We start from the raw sequence: 21,818 nt of genomic DNA on the forward strand, positions 1-21,818 counted from the left end.
TTTCAGCACGAAAATATGAAGGATCGCTGTTCACCATGCCACTACGCTTCATTTCTGGAACATACGTTGCATCAGATGAAGCCTATGCGTGTGTATCTGCGGGGACGACCCCCATTCGTCCTTCCAATTGCAGCCCTTCTTGCGTCTTGAACTCTTTAAATCTGTATAACTCATGTCCAAATGTTACATTATTTTCAATAAAATGTTTAAAACGCACAAAGTGTTCGGTCTCTTGTGACAGCAACTCTGAGAAAAGTCGTACTACAGCTGACAATGAAATTGGACGAACCGATTCAATTAAGCTGACAAGGACAGAAGTACTGCACATCAGTGCGAACTAGTATTTGTCTATTACGGTGCCCTCATCTTGATTTGTGCGTTTATTTGTAGTGCTGGAAGACCCACAATGGCTGGAAACGCTCAACACAAACCTGTCGGCCGTCCTCAGCGGTGACTTCCGGGACGTGGACACACCTGAGGAGCAGCAGGACCTCGCCGCCAAGGTCAAGGACTTCTACTTTGGAGCCGGCAATAACATCACAGACACACCTGAGGGTCTCCTCAAAGCGTCTATGGTACGTACTAACAATATTTCTACACGTTAGCAGTCAATACCGAAACCTCTTCGTAAGACAACAGAATGCAGGAAAGTTTGTAAGTAGGCTCTTTAGGTTTTAATGTTGGTAACGTCACGTAGCGCTCTGTGTGAAAATCACTGACTGTGCTGTGTGCAGTCTGTGGCTGGTTTGCACTGCTGGAATTTGCTATTGTAGTGTTGGGCAATTGGTTGTTAACAGCGCATAGCGTTGCGCAGTTGGAGGTGTGCCGCCAGCAGTGGTGGATGTGGGAAGTGAGATGGCGGAGTTTTGAGAGCGGATGATCAGGACGTGTGTCCATCAGAGAGAGTAAATTTGTATGACTGGATGTCATATATATATATATATATATATATATATATATATATATATATATATATATATATATATATATAATGACTTTTGAACACTATTAAGGAAAATACATTGTTTGTTCCCTAACAAAATCTTTCATTTGCTAACTATGCCTATCAGTAGTTAGTGCCTTCAGTAGTTAGAATCTTTTATTCAGCTGGCAGTTTTGGCGCACGCTGTATTGCAGTAGTTTGAGTAACGAAAATTTTTGTGAGGTAAGTGATTCATGAAAGGCATAGGTTATTGTTAGTCAGGGCCATTCTTTTGTAGGGATTTTTAAAGGTCAGATAGCGTTGCGCTAAAAAATATTGTGTGTCGGTTTAAGCACAGTCATTTATAATTTTTTAAGGGGACGTTTGAAGTTTCAACTAATTTTCCATTGAAGTGTGCGATACCTTAAAACGAATACAAGTAAACTTGTAGTGCATCTTGTAGAGCGCAAAGAACAGTTACAGTAAACTGCTATACATATCCACTCGCTTACTACTGTTGTTACCAAAGACTACCGTCATGCCACCACTAACATCATGCTGGACCTTCGCTTGTTGCTATTACGCAGGGAGAAAGGTAGATTCGGGCTGACATCACGTATTCTGTGAAGTCATTACAGATGGAGCACGGACTAGGATTGGGTAAACTGGCAATGTCCTTCCCAGAGGAACCATCCTGAAATTTGCGTTAAGTGGTTTTGGGAAACCACGGGCCACCTGGACCTGAACGGTCTGACGGTGCTTGAGCGGTCGCCTTCCCTCAGGCTCGTCCACTGTCTCAACCACTGCACCACTTCATTCACGGTCAGTGTTTCAGCATTTAATTGTAGGTGAAATCGTCAATTAAGATCTGGTACAACTAAATACGGATGTATTTACAATATCAGTGCTGCAAGATATGTAGATGTTTCGGTGTTTCTATGTGAAATTGACACACAGTTGAAGTTGTAATTCGTCTCAGGGTTGCAAGGGGGCTCTGGTCGGCGCTTTGAGCTACCTGTTCCCCCTACCCCGTTCCAATTTTTTCGAACACGAATGCAATGATAATTGCTTAAAAATTATTGTAAAAACTAGTGTCTATTTTACTCAAAGCAGTTAAAATATCCCAAGGTCAAATAAAGCGAACGGCCCAGAATTTCACTGTATTACGGTGCAAATACTTATCACCAACCGTATGCCTGCACCATACACAGCTATCAGCGTACCATATTATGTGTCGTGACTCAGCACACCAAAAACCGTTTCTCCTATATTCCACAGAAAAATGCCAGCCTTTTTCTGCGCTTAAGCGTGAAATAATTGTCATTTTGCGTTTCCGTCAGTTGCTCTGCAACTGAACTCTGTATCTAATCCTAAGTGGTAGTTTTATGTGGTTGTTGCTGAGGATGGTCTTGGGAGTTCAAAGCTGCTTATTTAATATGTGAGTGGTAGCCGGTACGTTGTCCTCACACTTTCCACATCAGAATACTATCACGAATCAGCGATATGGAACTCTCTCGAAGGTTCTCTGGCGGAATTTGTGAAGTTCTGTAACATTAAATATTTGCCCCATTCAAGCTCACTTTTCTACGTTTTGCTTCTCTCTCGTTCGCAGTAAAATCATACATCTCTGACAAGACTCATAGTCTAAAATTGTACACTCAAGCCAAATATACCTGCATTTCCGATGTGCAAAGGCAAATAAAGTTGGAATTACTGTAAGTGGTACTTTGAATATACCCCACAGTGCTATAAATCTGGGTTTGGCAATAAAAACGAAAATTTGAGAATGTTCAGGAGACAGCTGCCCTGTGATCGCTAACGGGCAAAGCCTGTTACGTAAGATGGCTGGTGACCCTGCAGCGTATAAATGATACGTCATAGTGAGGACAAATGTATTTCTATACGTCACTGGACAGCAAAAAAGCCATCTAATCCATTGCTAAGATCATGAGTCAGCACCTGGCGGAACACCCAGGAGGGCAAGAGGAAACGAGTTGAAACTTTATGGGTTGAGGAAGTATGCAATATTATTTTGGTGACTGCAAAATTGTGTCAAACATAAAAGAATGCGCCACAATGAGCCCTCTAACCAGTACGACGTTGCGCCTTCTCCGGCCTTCGCGTATGCACTCATTAAGTTGCGATGTGCGTCACAAATTCGCCGTATCGCCTCCTGAGACGAGCTGCTCCTCAACTGTTCTAACTGGTCCTTCATACCCTGAGTACTGGTGCTGGGACGAGGAATGCGTCGAATCTGATGCCACACATGTTCCATCGGGGACAGATCTGCGGAGCTTGCTGGCGATAGTACTAACTCAGCATCACGCAGACATTTCATAGAATCATCTGTCAGGTGTGAAGAAGAACTAATGTGTTGAAAAATGGCAACACGATACTGCCGCATAAGAGGTAACATACGAGGACCGAGGCTGTTGGTGACGTACGGCTGAGCCGTCAGAGTTCCCTCAGTCCCTACCAGCCGTGACCTGGCTCGCCACACTACGGTTTGGGAATAGCCCCGTTCTGAGTCTCCAAAACAAAGAAATAATAGGACCTCTCCTCACGCCACCGCTTTACTTGCCGACAATGATCATCCGCTATAGTTCAGAAACGCGATTTATCGCTGAGCATAAAACGGTGCCATTCATAAGCAGTCCGTGCTTTCCGGTTACGGCACCACTCAAACCGGAGCTGTTTCCGTTGTGGCGTTAACGGCAGTCTACGCGTGGGATGCTAATTCCCTAACGTGGCAGCGTAAGTCTCCGACAAATGATGCGGGATGACACAGAGCGACACGGAGTCCATTACACGTTCTCGGATGGCGGGCGTACATACAAAGGCGTTATGATGTACTTGGTGCAGAGTACGGGGATCCTTACTTGCGGTGGTCAGACGTGGCCGACTGGAGACTTGTCGATGAATATGCCTGCACTCACGTTTCCATTCAGTCCAACATGAGGCCACTGTCACATCTAGATGCCTCACAAATAAGGGCATAGCACGATTCGACCATCCGGTAAATGGAGACCCCTAATGAGGCTCCTTCTAATTCTGTCGCACTTCGTCAGACTAGTACTCACGGTCATTGCGCCCTTGGCGATGAACTGTCATCGTCTGATGTTTTTCTCGCCCCCTTCTGTATCAGGCCTTATAGGAACACTAAACACCAATAACATTGATGCACTCTGGTGGCCGGTCCATAAGTCACGGAGAATTGCAACTGTAAGAATTTAAACACATGTTACTGAAGGGTACATGTACCTACATACTAGTACATTGACATTCAATCAACCTTCTGTGCGCTTTAGGTTTTTCTCTTTCTTTTTTTGTTTATGTTATGTAGTGAATTTAAAATATGAAAATAAATCACCATCGACACAGTTGGAGAAAAGTCGAATAATCTGAGCCGTATCTCCAGAAAGGGTTGAAGCCAAGTGAAAGAAAGAAATCATATGAACAGATACTGTGTGCGGCATATAGAAGCGAATCATGTAATTGGCAGATTAGCAGACACACTTCCCCAAGTGGAACATGAAATATATTTAAGTTTATAGTCTGGAATATAACGTTGAATTATACAATAACCGATAGCAATGCGTCACTGACGAACAAATGACAGAAGAGAAGCTGCTAGTATATTGGCTAGCTCCGCTCATTGGCAGCACTCAGTGCTCTAGAAGTTGGTGCTCGCGTGGTGTTCCGTGATTCGAAACACATTGGAGATCTTTAAGAATGTTGGAAAACAGACACTCACGACTAAGAACAAAACTTAAGAAACACGTACAATTATCCTGACCTTAGTATTCAGCATTTACTGGTTCGATGCATTATTCTCGGAGACAGTCTTGCATTAAAGACGCACTGTAAACTGAGAATGTAACTTCTATGCCTCATGTAACATATACTGAAAATCTACTCACATATCGTTTTAGATGTTCACGGACATCAAATTCGCCGAGCCGACGGATTCCATACTGCATCTCATGGCCAATGCATCGTCACAGACTTTTTACTACTATCAATTTGCCTACAGAGGTCCAAATACGCCCTTGCCGCAGTATCCAGGTAGGTAAAGGTCACTTACTTTATAACACTTTTCCAAAATCGGCACCGATTATCAAGATGAAAGTTCAGATAATTACAAATCTTTAAATGAATCGTTGAGAAAATACTTTTGATAGTCTTATTTATGTCACTCTTTGCTGTTTTTGCCTGAATTGTAAATCACATTGCTTCAGTGTACATTTCGGAGCTGTTTTCGTTGTACGAATATTTTCTTAGAAAACGTAAGAATTCAGTTTCTGTAACAGCACAGTTATGTCAAGCTAATTTTCAGAAGGGCATACCAAGAAGGAACACGATTCCAAAAGCATCGTTGAATAGTGTGGTACAAGTTGCTTGAAGCTTACTATTAACCACAGAGAACTCATTTGCCTGCAACAGTAAACACAGAATGACCGGGAATAATCTATTTCTAAACTTTTCGCACTCTTGTCATTTCATGGATACATTTCAATTCAGTAACATTATCATTGTATTACAAGCGACGGAGGAGGATTTAAAAAATTGTGTTTAACGTCCTGCCGACAGTGAAGTCATTAGGAATGGAGCAGAAGCTCGGATTAGGGAAGGGGAGGGAAAAATATCGACGGCGTCCTTTTCAGAGGGACCATCGAAGGATTTACCTTAAGTTTTTAAAGGAAGCCACGGTAAACCTAAATCTGGATGGCTGGACGGGGACAGATGACATGTCTTTCCGAAAGCGACTCCAGTGTCTCACAAGATGTGTCTTCTACAAACTAATGGCTATCACAATGTGGCCTTCGGTATACGGCCAGACTTATCTTGACCAAAGCAATTACCGCTGTACTCAGCACGATTAATGATCGCCTTATCTCTTTTATCTCAAGCGAGCACTGCACCAAGTCGTGACCGTTTCATCACAGTAAGCGATAGATAACTATTATAATTATGTACATTAATAACGCCGGTTGCTTATAACTGTTTTCGTTTTTAAAGACAAGAAGAAGTCATCTCACAGTCTCCTGGGTCTTATCAATCTACATCACACGAAAATACACTCCCGGAAATGGAAAAAAGAACACATTGACACCGGTGTGTCAGACCCACCATACTTGCTCCGGACACTGCGAGAGGGCTGTACAAGCAATGATCACACGCACGGCACAGCGGACACACCAGGAACCGCGGTGTTGGCCGTCGAATGGCGCTAGCTGCGCAGCATTTGTGCACCGCCGCCGTCAGTGTCAGCCAGTTTGCCGTGGCATACGGAGCTCCATCGCAGTCTTTAACACTGGTAGCATGCCGCGACAGCGTGGACGTGAACCGTATGTGCAGTTGACGGACTTTGAGCGAGGGCGTATAGTGGGCATGCGGGAGGCCGGGTGGACGTACCGCCGAATTGCTCAACACGTGGGGCGTGAGGTCTCCACAGTACATCGATGTTGTCGCCAGTGGTCGGCGGAAGGTGCACGTGCCCGTCGACCTGCGACCGGACCGCAGCGACGCACGGATGCACGCCAAGACCGTAGGATCCTACGCAGTGCCGTAGGGGACCGCACCGCCACTTCCCAGCAAATTAGGGACACTGTTGCTCCTGGGGTATCGGCGAGGACCATTCGCAACCGTCTCCATGAAGCTGGGCTACGGTCCCGCACACCGTTAGGCCGTCTTCCGCTCACGCCCCAACATCGTGCAGCCCGCCTCCAGTGGTGTCGCGACAGGCGTGAATGGAGGGACGAATGGAGACGTGTCGTCTTCAGCGATGAGAGTCGCTTCTGCCTTGGTGCCAATGATGGTCGTATGCGTGTTTGGCGCCGTGCAGGTGAGCGCCACAATCAGGACTGCATACGACTGAGGCACACAGGGCCAACACCCGGCATCATGGTGTGGGGAGCGATCTCCTACACTGGCCGTACACCACTGGTGATCGTCGAGGGGACACTGAATAGTGCACGGTACATCCAAACCGTCATCGAACCCATCGTTCTACCATTCCTAGACCGGCAAGGGAACTTGCTGTTCCAACAGGACAATGCACGTCCGCATGTATCCCGTGCCACCCAACGTGCTCTAGAAGGTGTAAGTCAACTACCCTGGCCAGCAAGATCTCCGGATCTGTCCCCCATTGAGCATGTTTGGGACTGGATGAAGCGTCGTCTCACGCGGTCTGCACGTCTAGCACGAACGCTGGTCCAACTGAGGCGCCAGGTGGAAATGGCATGGCAAGCCGTTCCACAGGACTACATCCAGCATCTCTACGATCGTCTCCATGGGAGAATAGCAGCCTGCATTGCTGCGAAAGGTGGATATACACTGTACTAGTGCCGACATTGTGCATGCTCTGTTGCCTGTGTCTATGTGCCTGTGGTTCTGTCAGTGTGATCATGTGATGTATCTGACCCCAGGAATGTGTCAATAAAGTTTCCCCTTCCTGGGACAATGAATTCACGGTGTTCTTATTTCAATTTCCAGGAGTGTATATGCTAACAGCGTGTTTTGATTCTCAAAGCTATATGGAAAAAACAAGAAGTGATGACGTCCGTAAAATGTTAAATAAACCAAAGTAGGTGAGACGTTAACTTCTCTTCTGTGATAGTTATGCTGGTACCCGCAATGGTGGTGTTCATCATATCCTGACGGGAAAAAAATCCCATCACCATGAAGGAGTTGTACGAGATGAACGAAAGTTGTTAAGCGTGTTTGTACATCTTAAAGATGATGTCTACTAAGATTTCACGCCAGTCGATTAAATTTGGTACCAGTGGCGCCACTATGAGAATGCAGATCGGGTTTGCTTCAAATACGAGCTGTAACGGTCGTGAGCGTTAGTTACCCTTGAGATTGGATGTTGTGAGTTAATGTTAAGTAAGATCGCTTTTAAAGCAACAAAGACGCCATTATCAACACCTCAATGACTTTGAACGAGGCCGTGTAATAGAGCTATGAGCAGCTGGTTGTTCCTTCTGCGATATTGTAGAAAGATTGGGTAGGAATGTAGCCCCTGTACATAATTGCTGGGAGCGGTGGTCAGGGGAATGCACTGTCGCAAGAAAGCCGGGCTCAGTATGACCAAGTAGCACTACCGAGAGGGAAGACCATCATGTTCGGCGTGTGGCTCTGGTGCCTCGTACTGCATCTACAGCAGCAAATCTACAGCAGTTGGCACCACAGTGACACAGTGAACTGTCACAGATCTGTTACCGCAAGGTCAGCTCCGAGACAAACGCCCTGTGGCGTGCACTCCACTGACAACAAACCACCCAGGTTTGCAACGTGAGCTCATTGGAGAGCGGAGTGAAAGTCTATTGTGTTTTTGTTGAAAGCCCTTTCTATCTCGGTGCCGGTGATGACTGTGTGTTGATTAGAAAGAGTTTAGATGAACACGTGCAACAACCTGTGTACGGCCTAGACGTACTGGGCCTTCACCTGCAGTTGGGGTCTGGTGTGCGATTTCGTAGGACAGCGGGAGCATTCTCGTGGTTATCCCACGCACCCTAACTCCATATCTGTATGTCAGTCTGGCGCTTCGACCCGTTGTGCTGCCATTCATTAGCATCATTCCAGGGTTTGTATTCCACTAGTATAATGTTAGACCACATGCCGTCGTTGGAAGCCAATATGCTCTACAGAGCGTCGACAGGTTCCCTTGGCCTGCTTGATTGCCAGGCCTGTCTCCAATCCCGCATGTACCGGATATCATCGGACAACAACTCCAGCGTCATCCGCATAACCGACAAAGTGCAACAGGCATGGCACTCAGTCCCACAAACTGACAACTGGCACCTACGCGACACATTGCATCCACGACACCATTCTTCCATTCAACATTCCTGGGGATAGAGTAGTTAGTAATGAACCAGTATTGCACATTTGCGATGTGACCTTGCAACGGTAAACACTTAGGTATGTTACCTAGACATATTTTATATTAATTCTGTCTTGGAGGTGGGATTCTTTTCCATTAGTGTGTGTTGTTTATTCCTTGCTGCTATGACGACCACAACATGCTGAAAACACAGTGTTTGTTTCAAATTAAAAGACACTGACTAATCTGGAAAACTACTTCTTTGAAGAAATTTGTACCGGCGAAGGACCCACACATAAAAACGAATTGTAATTGTATACTAAGACGCCTATCAAGGGGGACATTTTGGTGGAATGAGGGGTTGAGAGTCGTACACCATTTGATTTTCATTCCAGGCACTTTCTCCATATGTGTGCTAAACTGTTGTACTATATCCTACCAGTATACCATGCGAGATGAAATACTGTCATGCACTTAATCGTAATTATGCGACTCAGTTTCTTATTTCCAGCAGGTTATATTCATTTCCAAAACCCCTCAGAGGAGCAAGGAAATAGTTCCTCAAGCAGCAGTGAAGGAAATGGGGCTTCATTTCTGACGAGCGCACGGCTCATGGCTTATTGAGTCTTAAGAAGAAGGAAATGTGCAATATCTGAGTTGTGTTTGGTTCTCTGACTGACAATAAAACCGTGGGCTATCTTTTTTAGAGCAAACAGGATCCCCAGTGGTGAACATTAATAAAACTGACAAACTCCAGGAACGGACTACTGAAGGGAAATGGAGGAAAAAATGTACTATGAACATGTGTCCCGAAATGCATCGTTGCGGCGGTAGGCGGTGCTGACAAATAAAAGTTCCTCAGACCAAGTGCCTAGAGATGACGATTATGCAGACTAATAATGCCAGTTCTGGTAAAGGCTGCTTCGTCTGTATAGAGGACTGATGACAGAAATCCTATAATTGTCATGGTCTGCTGCAAAAACCATCGACAAGATCCTTCCCGTAGAGAAAAATCTGCTGCTGATAATCCTTGCACTCGTTGCAGTTCGTAGGGATAGTAACGGTTGTCATGCAGGATATACATAATCGTACTTCGGCTTTCATCATGTCGGCGGGACACTGACCTGCAGCTTACACTAAGAGGTCGTTTCAATTTCCTGAAGAATGCTGTCCTACTAATCTGGTGTTCGCAAAGTCCGCTCCCTCCCTGCGTGTTCGTCTGTCTAAAAGAAGCCATGATAACACCCAAAAAGCGCTTGAAATATTGTGTAATGTGGTTGTCTGTGAGCGTACATGTTTTGGTATAGCCGTGCTACCTCTCGACCGTTTCCATCTGCTTGGCCGTACAGCAACACCAACTAGGCTTGTTCTCGACGTGAATTCCAGAATGTTTGGCTGTTTACAGTACATTGCGTCAATCACACGGCCTAAAACGCACTAGAAACACACTGCTTGTGGTCAGAGGAACATTAATTCGTCCGGCCATCTACTGAGGCAACGATGCATTTTCGGACACATATCCACAGGAAGTTTGTTCCTCCATCCCAATCAGCAGTCTGTCCTTGTGGTCCGCCAGTGTTCACCCTATATATCACAGAAACAACGAACACGATGAAAATACCTGAAAGTCGGAACCCGAAAATATCTTTTGTTCTCAGCTGAGATGATATTCTAACTTAAGACGCTATACACCACACAGTGTGGAAAGTCTTTCGGTTATTTATTTATTGGCACAGTTTACTCTCACATTGGGTCAATAAAATCAAATATTATACAACAGAGTCTACAATGAACAACTTTAGATCTTAGTAGTCAACAATTTCCTCCTTACTCCGAACTTCTTCATTCTAAGTCATCTGGAGGCTCGTCTTTCTGCAAATATCACGCAATACCGTAGTGATGCTTCGAATGTGCAACAGCTTCTCTGCTGTCTGTTTAATTTGATCTTTCTTAATGTTCATTTCATTTACATACGTTTGTACTTTTTAAACCAGTTGTTCTGCTGTTCCAAAAGTAGGCAAAAAGTTGTTTCAGGAGTCTAGTATTCAGTAAGCGAGGAATACGCCCAAAAAAGAAACCTTTTTTTATCGCATTGTATCAGCAATGGATTCACTTTCTTAGTAAATCACCGAATTGGGAAAGAACTTCTCTGACCATTAGCTTGGTGTTTTCCATTGATAATCCTTCAGAGTATTCTTATATCAACTTTATGCAGTTTGTCAAGTGTTGTTTGGGTGTTTATTTAAAATAATGTTTCAGTTGGGTAAGTTTCCTCCATTTTAACAATGGAGGAATAATGCCGAATTTTTGGCATTTGTTAAAATGATCGCTTTTTTGTAAGTTGCCCAGGTAGTTCTCTGTGTTCTACTGTCTATTGATGCTCTTTCATTGGCATTCCAAGTATAACAATCTCACCAAGATATTTAAACTTTTTTTATCAAATTAATTTTTGGGCATTGTGGAGTATAATATGGGATTTGCCGATTGAGAAGGTAGGCATCACTTCTGTCTTCTCAAAAGAAATTTGCAACCCCAACTTTGCCGCTAATCGTTCTCGTTCTTCTACCTCAAACTTTGCTTCTTTGCTATTGTTTGCTAACAACGCCAAATCATCTGCAAATTCAAGACAGTTAAGTCAAATCTTTCTTTCAATCTTAACAGATTGTGGAAATATCTTGTTCCATCACGCACAATTTTCTGCAGCACGTAATTAAACAGTAATGGAGAAAATACAACACCTCATCGAAAGCCAATTTGAATCCCGAAAGATCTAATATTTTGAAAAGTGACCGCAATGAGAATGACACATTTTTGACGTAAACCAAATTCTGTAAGGATAGACAGGAAAGATCCACGATGGTTACTGTCATAGGATTTTTTAAAGTTGACGGAGGTGATCACTACCTTCTTACATATGAAATTTTGGTGTTTCATTATCCATGAAAGACTATTAATTGATATTCACCTAATTCACCATCAAGCTGTTCATGAATTCTGGAATACAGTTCCTTAGAAAAAAAGATATATCTCTATAACTATTTGGATCCGATCTATCTCCTTTCTTCTGTAGTGCATAGATAATTGCAACATTTCATTTCTCTGGAAATTTCTCAGCTCTCCAAACATCCGTATACTTCCAAAGTTCTGCCATTAGCTGATTCTGACTTGCTGCCATATAATTCCGAAGCGAATTAATCGCTGTTGATGCTTCGTCTGGTTGTGTGTGTGGGTATATGTGTGTGTGTGTGGGTGTGTGTGTGGGAGGGAGGTGGGGGGCGGGAGGGGTGTAACATTTTCCGAATGCGTTTTATTTCTCAGATAAGTGTCAAATTCTAAATACTGTTAAGATTCCGCATATTTAGTAACTTTTCGAAGCATTCAGCCAAGATCATTGAAGTGTCATAATTATGTCCTACATTTCCATTCATATGTTTCATCATAAGAGTAGACGGTGTATATTTCGACTGGTACTGCTTAAATGTCTCACAGCAATCTCTCGTCTTACGGCAAACTAAAGACTCCTACATAGATTTTAGTGAGTCCTAGTGAAATTTCCTTTTGGCTCTTCGAATTTCTGTAGCTGTGGATCGTTCAGGATTGATTAATTCCTCCCTGGAACTTTCAGTTTTCTTTTGTTGGTCACTAACCAAGCTTTATGCCCGCGCAGGTTTACTATATCGCATTCATCGTACAACCAAGCACGTTTCTTCCGTTTCTATAAGGAAGCAACTTCTTCAGCCAAGGCTTTCTATCCCTTGACAATTGCTGCTAGATTATCACTTAAAGGCGTTCAAAATCATTTCTAATAAATATGATTATTAGCAACATAACTAGGATCATAAGTTTTCTTTCTATCCAACTTCTGGGGTTTGTTTTTACTTTTAGCTGTCAGACTGGTTTTCGTTATTGGAACGTAGTGGTCTGAATCAATATCGACGCCAGGGAAGACTTTAACATTATGGATTTCATTATGAAATTTCCTATCCATGGCCACACGAGCTATCTGAAACTTTCCTAGCTTGAGGTTAAGACATTTCCAAGTCATTAACTAATATCGACTTCTCTTAAACCTTCTCGTCACCAACACCAACCAATGTGCAGTAGAAAGTTCTATTAATAATTCTCCATTCCTGTTTGTAAGTTCATGAGTGAGCCATCGTTCCACCACACTTCAAAATTTCTTCTTTCTCCCTATCTTCGCATTAAATCCACCAAGAAGAATTTTAATATTAGTATGAGGTATGATTGTTAACAATAAGTCAAGTTAATCCCAATTTTTTTCAGTTCTTTCCTTATCAGTTCTATTTTTAACATTAGTTGGAGCACGAACATTTATCAGTGCGTAGATATTGTTTCCTGTCTTGATTATTAACGGTGCTATTCTTGCTGAATTATATGAAAAATCCTCAGTGAAATCAAATATTCTATTGTGTACCAAGAAATTCACCCCGTACTGTGCAAGATTTTCTCTTCCCCTTACTCCTGGTGATCCTGTATTACCGATATCGTCCTCACTCTATCGGATCCTGATCAGCATTACATAACTCTTGGGTTAATATAAGATATCTGTTAGATGTTTCAACTTACCAACCTTCCTCACAGAATTTATATTTGCTGTGGCAAAATACGAAGACATTTCTGGTTTGTTAAATTTTAGTCTATTCTTTCGTGGAATATGTTGCATGTGTATGTGTGTTTATTCAGTGCGTCGATAGGAGCTCCGACTTGTCTTAGCCCTGTATGTGACACTGCATCGTATCCGAATGGCGTCTTCGCTGGATTATCTTGTGACTGTCAAAACCGGTGGACTCCTTCAATATAAGACTCCCCTTACTTGTATGAGTTACTGATCAATGATCAAGTGTCTGGCCAAGTTCTGGGTTTACTAGTCCAGATGTGATCTGGAAAGTTGGTGGATGAAATATGGAAATGAAGTCCCATGCTTCTTGACAGAGCGTAAGGGAACGATGCGGGAGACCAGCACCGCCGTACTAGGCAAGGCCCTAGTGGAGGTGCTTGTCGTTGCCTTCCTCCGACCGTAGTGGGGATGAGTGATTATGATTAATACGACACAATGAATGAGATATGGAAGAATGAAAAATGAGACTGATGAGGTTTGTGTTTGGTCCGCGAGAGCTATTTTATTTCACTCAAGTCCGCCAGCAAAGCTGGTGAGGAGCTCCCCATCCGCCATCTAGAACTCGCCACGTAGGAGTACATTCTTCTCACATTATGAGACCGTAACAGGTTCGTCGAGTCTTTCTTTTGTATATGTGGTGGGTATTTTTTCTCCTTTTTAGTGAAATATTGTCTGTATAATGACTAAGTAACTGTTTATTAACGTAAAACAAAATACTTATCCCCAGAATTGTACTTAGATATATTTGTAAAACAACAAAGATTTCGATTTTAATTTGATAAATGTTACGATTTTTCGATATACTTGATGTATTTTAAACAAATTTCTAAAGATGAACTGCATGAATATTGCCGCCAGGCATTAATATTGTCCTTTACTACTGAACCGTTAAACGATTCAACGCGATTCGGATCATTTCTATATAGTGGTGCTACACAATAATCTGACATCGTATATCTCAATTACATTAAGTTTTTCGAAACAATGTCAAGTGAAGTGTAAGCTTTACGTCAACGTTTGGTGATGGCCGCGACCACCTGATTATGAGAAAATTGGTTTATGGAACGCTAAAAAGAAGGGAGTAGTTACGATTTTCTTTCTACTTATCCATTTGTAAACTGATATTTATGGAGATTGAACATGAAAAATATCATACTTCCTGGTATTTCACATAAAAGGAGGAGACGAGGCTATTATTTTTGATTTATGTGATAAGATATAGAATCATACCTTTTTGCTTAAAATACATAAAGAATGGTGAAAGACACGTAAACATGCCACCGGCCACAACAGTTAAAAGTTGTATTCCGAGATGTCTACAGACAAAAGTGCATCTGATTCCCGCAAATTGAGGGATCGTTTCAGGCTACTAATTGGTTACTGTTACCGCGTTACTGGGCTAATAAGAAGTTATACAGAGCAGCTATCAGTAGGTGAGAGAGTCGAGACTGACTGCAATTTAACAATTAGTCAAATTTTTATTGGACATTGTTTCGAGAATCTGAAGTGGTCGTCGAAGATGACCTGAAATGGAGTCGTCTTAGGTGTGGTTACTGACTGTTGTTATTAGAAAGAAAACTGAAACATATCAACGTTTAACCTGCTGGTGGCCGTGCTGGATGGCTAAATATTAAACTGGACAGGGGGCTCTTGCAGAAACGAATTAATTTTGTTAAACCGAAAGTAGGCAGAATGAAGAATGTAGTTAGTTGCTAGGAATGGACAAGCCAGAAAGGTTTTCTATAAAAAGAAACAGCCGCTCTCTGTATGATAACGATGGAGAGAGAAACAAACTTTGTCACGAGCCTAGATGTTTTCATATAGTATCGATCTTTGATTACATAGGGTGCAATAGTACTGTTGGAGGGAAGGTGATAGGCAGTTGACATGTCACTGGACTGGATTTGTGCAGATTTTATGTGATCATACGGCGCCAAATTAAGGGCGTTAAGTGCGATATTTTGGTTAGCGATTAACGGTTTCTTTTGTAGTTCATATTTTATAATTTTCGTCTCGAATTGTATGTCATAGGGCTGCGTGTTAGTAACCAAACTTATTTGTGCTTCGAGAACTTTTCTTCGACCAGCTTTGACACGCTGACTGTAACTCTTGAGGCCATCAATCAGTGCTTTCCTGTATTACTTTTGTTAAAGGCTTTCTCCGTCTACTCGGTTCTGGTTCAGCGATAAAACTCTCACAGCTTTTTACCGTTCTTCTGGAACCACAACTCTCGTTTATTTTTTAAAAAATGGTTCAAATGGCTCCGAGCACTATGGGACTTAACATCTGTGGTCATCGGGCCACTAGAACTTAGAACTACTTAAACCTAACTAACCTAAGGACATCACACACATCCATGCCCGAGGCAGGATTCGAACCTGCGACCGTAGCGGTCACGCGGTTCCAGACTGAAGCACCTAGAACCGCACGGCCACACCGGCCGGCACGTTTATTTTATGCTGAGCAATGTCCATCTCTCACAGATCTGTCTCACACTATTGGAAACATCTTAACTTCTGTCTTAGAAAATTCTTCGTTGAGACCGTCTTTATCCATACTGAACACTTGTCCGCTGAACATTAAATTTCTCCTTTCAACTATCATTGTGATTATTTACACCTTACATTACATTTAATTTACCATATTTCAGCTCAAGGTGTTCATCAAGTCATCTATTGCCTCAGACCTTATGTTATATCTAGCATACTCTTTTAAGTAACTCTTCCATTTGTCGATTTCCCTTTTCGATTAATGTGCAGGTGTCCGACGTACACAACTCATATGTTCTTCTGTGTGGCTGGTCCCGGCGGAGTTTCGAGTCCTCCCTCGGGCATGGGTGTATGTGTGTGTGTGTGTGTGTGTGTGTGTGTGTGTACTTAGGATAATTTAGGTTAAGTAGTGTGTAAGCTTAGGGACTGATGACCTTAGCAGTTAAGTCCCATAAGATTTCAGATACATTTGAACATATGTTCTTAAAGCAGCATTGCAGTGTCTCAGCAACTTCTTATCATAATAGTTTTTAGCTGGCACACTCACTCTAATTTGGAGGTACATATAACAAGATAAGAGTTGCTTCTAGGCACTACAGTCTGGAGCCGCGCGACCGCTACGGTCGCAGGTTCGAATCCTGCCTCGGGCATGGATGTGTGTGATGTCGTTAGGTTAGTTAGGTTCAAGTAGTTCTAAGCTCTCGGGAACTGATGACCTTAGAAGTTAAGTCCCATAGTGCTCAGAGCAATTTTTTTTTTTTTGGTAACAAAAACAAATAGAGTACACGATGGAGAAATTCCTTATTGGAGAGACACTACAAATCTTACTCTATCAGTCGACGTAGTTCGCGCCATTTTGTACGTGCTTTTCATAGTGTGACACACACTGAACAGTCAAAACATTATGACTACTGCTCAGCGCGACGTTGGGTGCCCCCTGGTGGCGTTGTGGGCACGTGACGCCGTAAGGAAAGTTTGAGAGCGGAGCAGAGAAAGAAGGGGGATCACCCTAGCTAAGATATGGGCTGTAAATGAGGAAATCTATTGGAATAAGCGACTCTGACAAAGGGCGGTTTATTAACATGCCGAGACCGTGAACCAATATCTCAAACAACGAAGCTGGTCCAATGTTCACATGCTACTGTCGTGAGCATCTATGGAAAATGGTAAGAGAACAGTGAAACTCCCACTAGGCTCTAAGTGGTTAGACGTCTAGGAATCCTCACAGAACGTGAGGTGCTGAGGCTTGCCTTCTCTGTAAAGTAGAATGTGGTATCCCTGCGGGAAGAACATGTTGGGGTGCGCACAAGTGTTTCGGAGAACGCTGTTCGTGATACATTGTAGAACATGGGAGTCCGCAGCAGACAACCCCTACGTGTCCCTTGTTGACTAAATGACATCGACAATTATGAATGAAGTGGGCATAGGACCATCGGGATTCAACAGTCAGCCATTGGAAACATGTCGACCATTTGCAAGAATCATGTTTCTTGCTACACCAGATCGATGATTGTCTCCACGACGTCATCACCGAGGCGAACGGCGGCTCCAAACATGTACCGCCCCACGGGCGCAGGCTGGTGGGAGCAGTATTATGCTATGAGAAACTTTCTCCTTCGCTTGCAGGCGCCCTGTAGTAGTAATCGAAGAAATCGTTTCGGCTGCGGGCCACCTACACCCCTTCATGCTTGATGTCTTCTTCCCTGAAGGTGATGTCATCTTAAGCAGTATAATTGTCCAAGTCTCGAAGCCATAATCGTGCTACAGTGGTTTGAATAGTTTGATAGTGAAATCACGTTGATGTCTCGGCCACCAAACTCACCTGATGTGAAACCGATGGAATCCTTATGTGTCGCTATCAGGTGCTATCACCACGAACAGAAACCGCCAACCTCTGATTTACGGATTAGTTTGTTGGTCTTGGGGAGGGGGCCAAACACTGAGCTCATCGGTCCAATCGGATTAGGAAAGGATGGAGAAGGAATCCGGCAGTACCCTTTCAGAGGAACCATCCCGGCATTTGCCTGAAGCTATTTAGGGAAATCACGGAAATCTAAATCAGGATGGCCGGACGCTGGTTTGAACCGTAGTTCTCTCAAATGAAACCCTGTAAGATAACCACTACGCCATTTCGCTCGGTTTATTTACGGGAATTACATGACTTGTGCACAGACAACACTTCCCACAAGCCTCCAAAAACCTACCAACAGATTGTAGAATCGAAAGTAGGCTGAAACGGTGCTACATTGAGTGCCAAAGATGGACCAAGGAGCTTATGCAGGTGGTCATAATGTTTTGGGTCGTCTGCGTATGTTTATGCATGCCTTCCACATAGGACGCCGCTGCTCACATTGTTAACCATGTGGTAATATGCTGTCCGAGCTCGTCATCACTAATGACGTTTTGACCACGAAGGAAGATTTCCATGTGCAAAAAGAAATGGAAGTCGCTACGAGCGAGGTCAGGACTGTATGGGGGTGATCGAACAAGCGCCAGCCAAAGTCGGATAATTAATGTCCTGCCTTGTTCTCATTGTGAGATTGTACATTGTAATGGATCCAAATAGCAACGCTAGTGAGCTTTCTCCAATGTTTATTCTGTATTGTGCGACACAATTACCGTCCCACAGTAAACATTTTCATTGATATTTTTCATCTGGCGGCAGAAAATGACCCTGTAGGATGCAGTGTATATCACAAAAGGATGTGCACATTTCTTTTAGAAGTGACAAGATTTATTCCTCTTTAGTCTTTACTATTGACGCTGTGAGTCTCATTCCACCGATTTTTGTTTCGATTGAGGAGTTTCACAAGCGACTCTAATGGTTCAAATGGCTCTGAGCACTGTGGGACTTAACATCTGAGGTCATCAGTCCCCTAGAACTTAGAACTAATTAAACCTAACTAACCTAAAGACATCACACACATCCATGCCCGAGGCAGGATTCCAACCTGCGACCGTAGCGGTCGCTCGGCTCCAGACTGTAGCGCCCAGAACCACACGGCCACCCCGGCCGGCAGTTGAATTCATTCAGTCTGTCTATTTTCGGGTCGTTTACTATGATTTTATTTCGGACTCGTTCTTGACTTTTAAAAGTCATGACTGTTTTTTGGTGCGTGATTCTTAAGTTGTAGCTGTTCGTTGTTATATTTAATTTATAAATAGCGTTTTGAAGGGTTTCCCCACTGTCAGCTATAACAAGTCGCTGAACAGCAAACGGGTTTTTCATTAGGTAATTTATTGTTTAGTTTTAGAGGTATAAAACTCTATTTCTTTAAGCCAATGCCTCAACATATCTTCACTGTATCAGTAGACGTTAAAAATTATCGGGTACAAACTCTATGCTTGTTGTGCACCTAGATTGGTTTTTATTTTAACATTCTCTTTTCCAGACAATAGCGATTTCGCAGTCTTCGAAGATTATTCGGATAACGATTGCTAATAGGTGTCACATGCCTGTTGTGTGTGTTGCTTCGAATAACATTTTCGTATCTACATTGTCAAACGGTTTCACACTACTTAGTCTATAAATAGCAGATGTGTTTCTCTATTAAATTATTTGTCTGAGCAGCCATCTACCGTTTCTGAACCCAGTTTAATCAAACAAGAAATAATTTTCTAAGGACTGCGAGTCTTTTTGTAAATACCTTCTAAAGTATTTGATATCCTGTGTAATATAAAGAAATGTCCGTATATTTCTAATAGTGTTCCCTAGCTCTCTTTTAAATATAGGTACACGGTGACAATTATTGAACTACATGAAATAAAATCGTCATAACTTCTGAACGATTTGCGTTAGGAGGTCACACTGGTTGGTTGACGCGAGGCATGATGGGAATTAGTAAGCGCATGCGTGGTTTGGCTTAACGACGAAGCCCACATTCACTTGGAGATGTTCGCCAATAAGCAAAATTGGCGCATTTGGGAGACTGAGAATCCGCATTTCGCGATCGAGAAGTCTCTTCACCCTCAACCGGTGACTGTGTGTTGCACAATGTTGAGTAATGGAACAATTGGCGCGACATTCCTTGATGGAACGGTGACTACCCAACCGTAAGTGAAGATTTTGGAAGATGATTTCATCCCCGTTACCCAAAGTGATCCTGATTTCGACAAGATGTGGTTTATGCAAGACAGAGCTCGAAGCAAGAGAGTGTTTGATGTCCTGGAGGACACTTTGGTGACCGCATTGGGGCTCTAAGGTACCCAGAAGCCGCTGGCATGGGCCTCTATTGGCTGTCATATTTTCCGGATCTAAACACATGCGAGCCCTTTTTTTTGGGGCTATAATAAAAAGAAGGGCTGAAAATATCAATTTCGGAGGTCATCGACAGAATCAATGTTGCAATACTTAAAAGGGTCACGCTGAATTTCGAAAATCGTCTGCACCACATCATCGCCAATATCGAACAGGACATAACCTAAATCCAAATATCTGTAGTGACGTTTACATGTTCTTTTTTCAACTAATTATGTAGAATTACTTCATATAGATAGTTAAATGTCTTCACTCTTCCAGTCTTCCCGTAGTCATTAAGCATCCACCCTGGCCAGTCGATGTTATCCAGTACGTATACGCTCCTCCCATAAGAGATTTGTAAGCCTACGCTCTCTCTGCTTTACCTTTAAAATAGTGTATCTTCTTGTATTCTCAACTGATATTGTTGGATAAATGGCCAAGTTATCCCCAAAACCAGCCAGACTACATACTACTGTTTCAGTTTGGGTTCTAACAGCACCCAACCTTCATTTCCTTCATCTTTCTTCAGGGATTACCTTTATTCTCGAATGATCTCCTGCTAAACACAATTCAAAGTGAGCTGAGAAAGTAGATCTTCTTGTCTGAGTTTATCTTTATTTCAAAGGACTCTTAAATCTATTTTTTCAATTTTAACTTTACTGTGTTGTTCCTGTATGTACAAGTAGCACCCATCCACGATTCTTTAAAGGATAGAATTTCATATACAAAAACGCTTCAAACTTCTGTGTTCTTTATAAATGAGTTAATTTGTTAAGTATTTGACACTAAATAGTAAAATATTTCTGACTGAACACACTGTAGTTTTTCTCGATGTTTGTGGTGTCATATTTCCTGCTCTATCTGTCGTACAATGATATAATTCTGCAGGTACATTCAGTGGTATATTTGGATACAATCTGCAAAGTCTATTGCGGATAGATTGTAGAAAAGAAGAAGTAGATTATAACGTTATGCCTGTTGCTGATGTTCTGTTGCATGAACTGCGAAATTGTAGTAAACGATAAACTTTAAATCACAGTTGTTTCAAAGAAACTGCCTATTTTGCATGCTGCACATAGAACTTATTATTTTTATCTATGCACCCAGACGCGTTTCGCCTTTGTTACAATGGGTTTCCTGGAATATTATATGATTTGTCCATTTTTATACATAGGTTATGTGTACCACAACAAGAAACGATAAAATTTTCTCACTCCATTATTTCTTTAGGGGGGAGTGGAGGTTGTAAGCGGGAAAAACTTTGGAAGGTTTGAAATAATGTGTAAAGTTTGTTGCGAGTCGCTAAGTGCTGTCATTCTTAAATACTTGATGAGTGCAGTCCGGATAATTTGCGTGTCGTGAGTTGCGCTGCGTCAGTGTACAAATGTGCTTTCTAATTTCAGTACCTCTCTCACTGTGTTAAACGTTTAACGTAAAAGTATTCCTCTTAATGAGCGCATTGTAGAATTTTAAGTGTTTGAATTCGGTCAGTAACAGTATGCAAATCTGAAAACCAAGTTCTTGTCGCTCCTGGAAGCCGTTAGATAGGTGACATACAACTCAACTGAGGTTAGGGTTTAGCTGTTTAGTAGTAAAGATCGTCCTCTGCGAGCTCTCACAGGAATATCAGTAACGATTCTCGTTCAGCTTAATCATGAGTTTTCTGAAGTCGGCAACAACAACGACGTAGTGAGCCCTGA

General features: G+C 42.6%; 1 protein-coding gene across 1 annotated transcript in view; it reads left to right on the forward strand.

Annotated features, from left to right (window-relative positions):
* The window catches only part of LOC124547900 (esterase B1-like), a 97,010-nt gene that overhangs the window by 62,528 nt on the left and 12,664 nt on the right, over window positions 1–21,818 (forward strand). Inside the window, exons 9-10 of the mRNA XM_047125143.1 lie at window positions 391–575; window positions 4,855–4,987. Of these exons, the coding sequence (XP_046981099.1) occupies window positions 391–575; window positions 4,855–4,987 (318 nt within the window). The remainder of the gene's footprint in view (window positions 1–390; window positions 576–4,854; window positions 4,988–21,818) is intronic.

This window comes from Schistocerca americana, chromosome 1, assembly GCF_021461395.2.
Source record: "Schistocerca americana isolate TAMUIC-IGC-003095 chromosome 1, iqSchAmer2.1, whole genome shotgun sequence".
Taxonomy (NCBI): domain Eukaryota; kingdom Metazoa; phylum Arthropoda; class Insecta; order Orthoptera; family Acrididae; genus Schistocerca; species Schistocerca americana.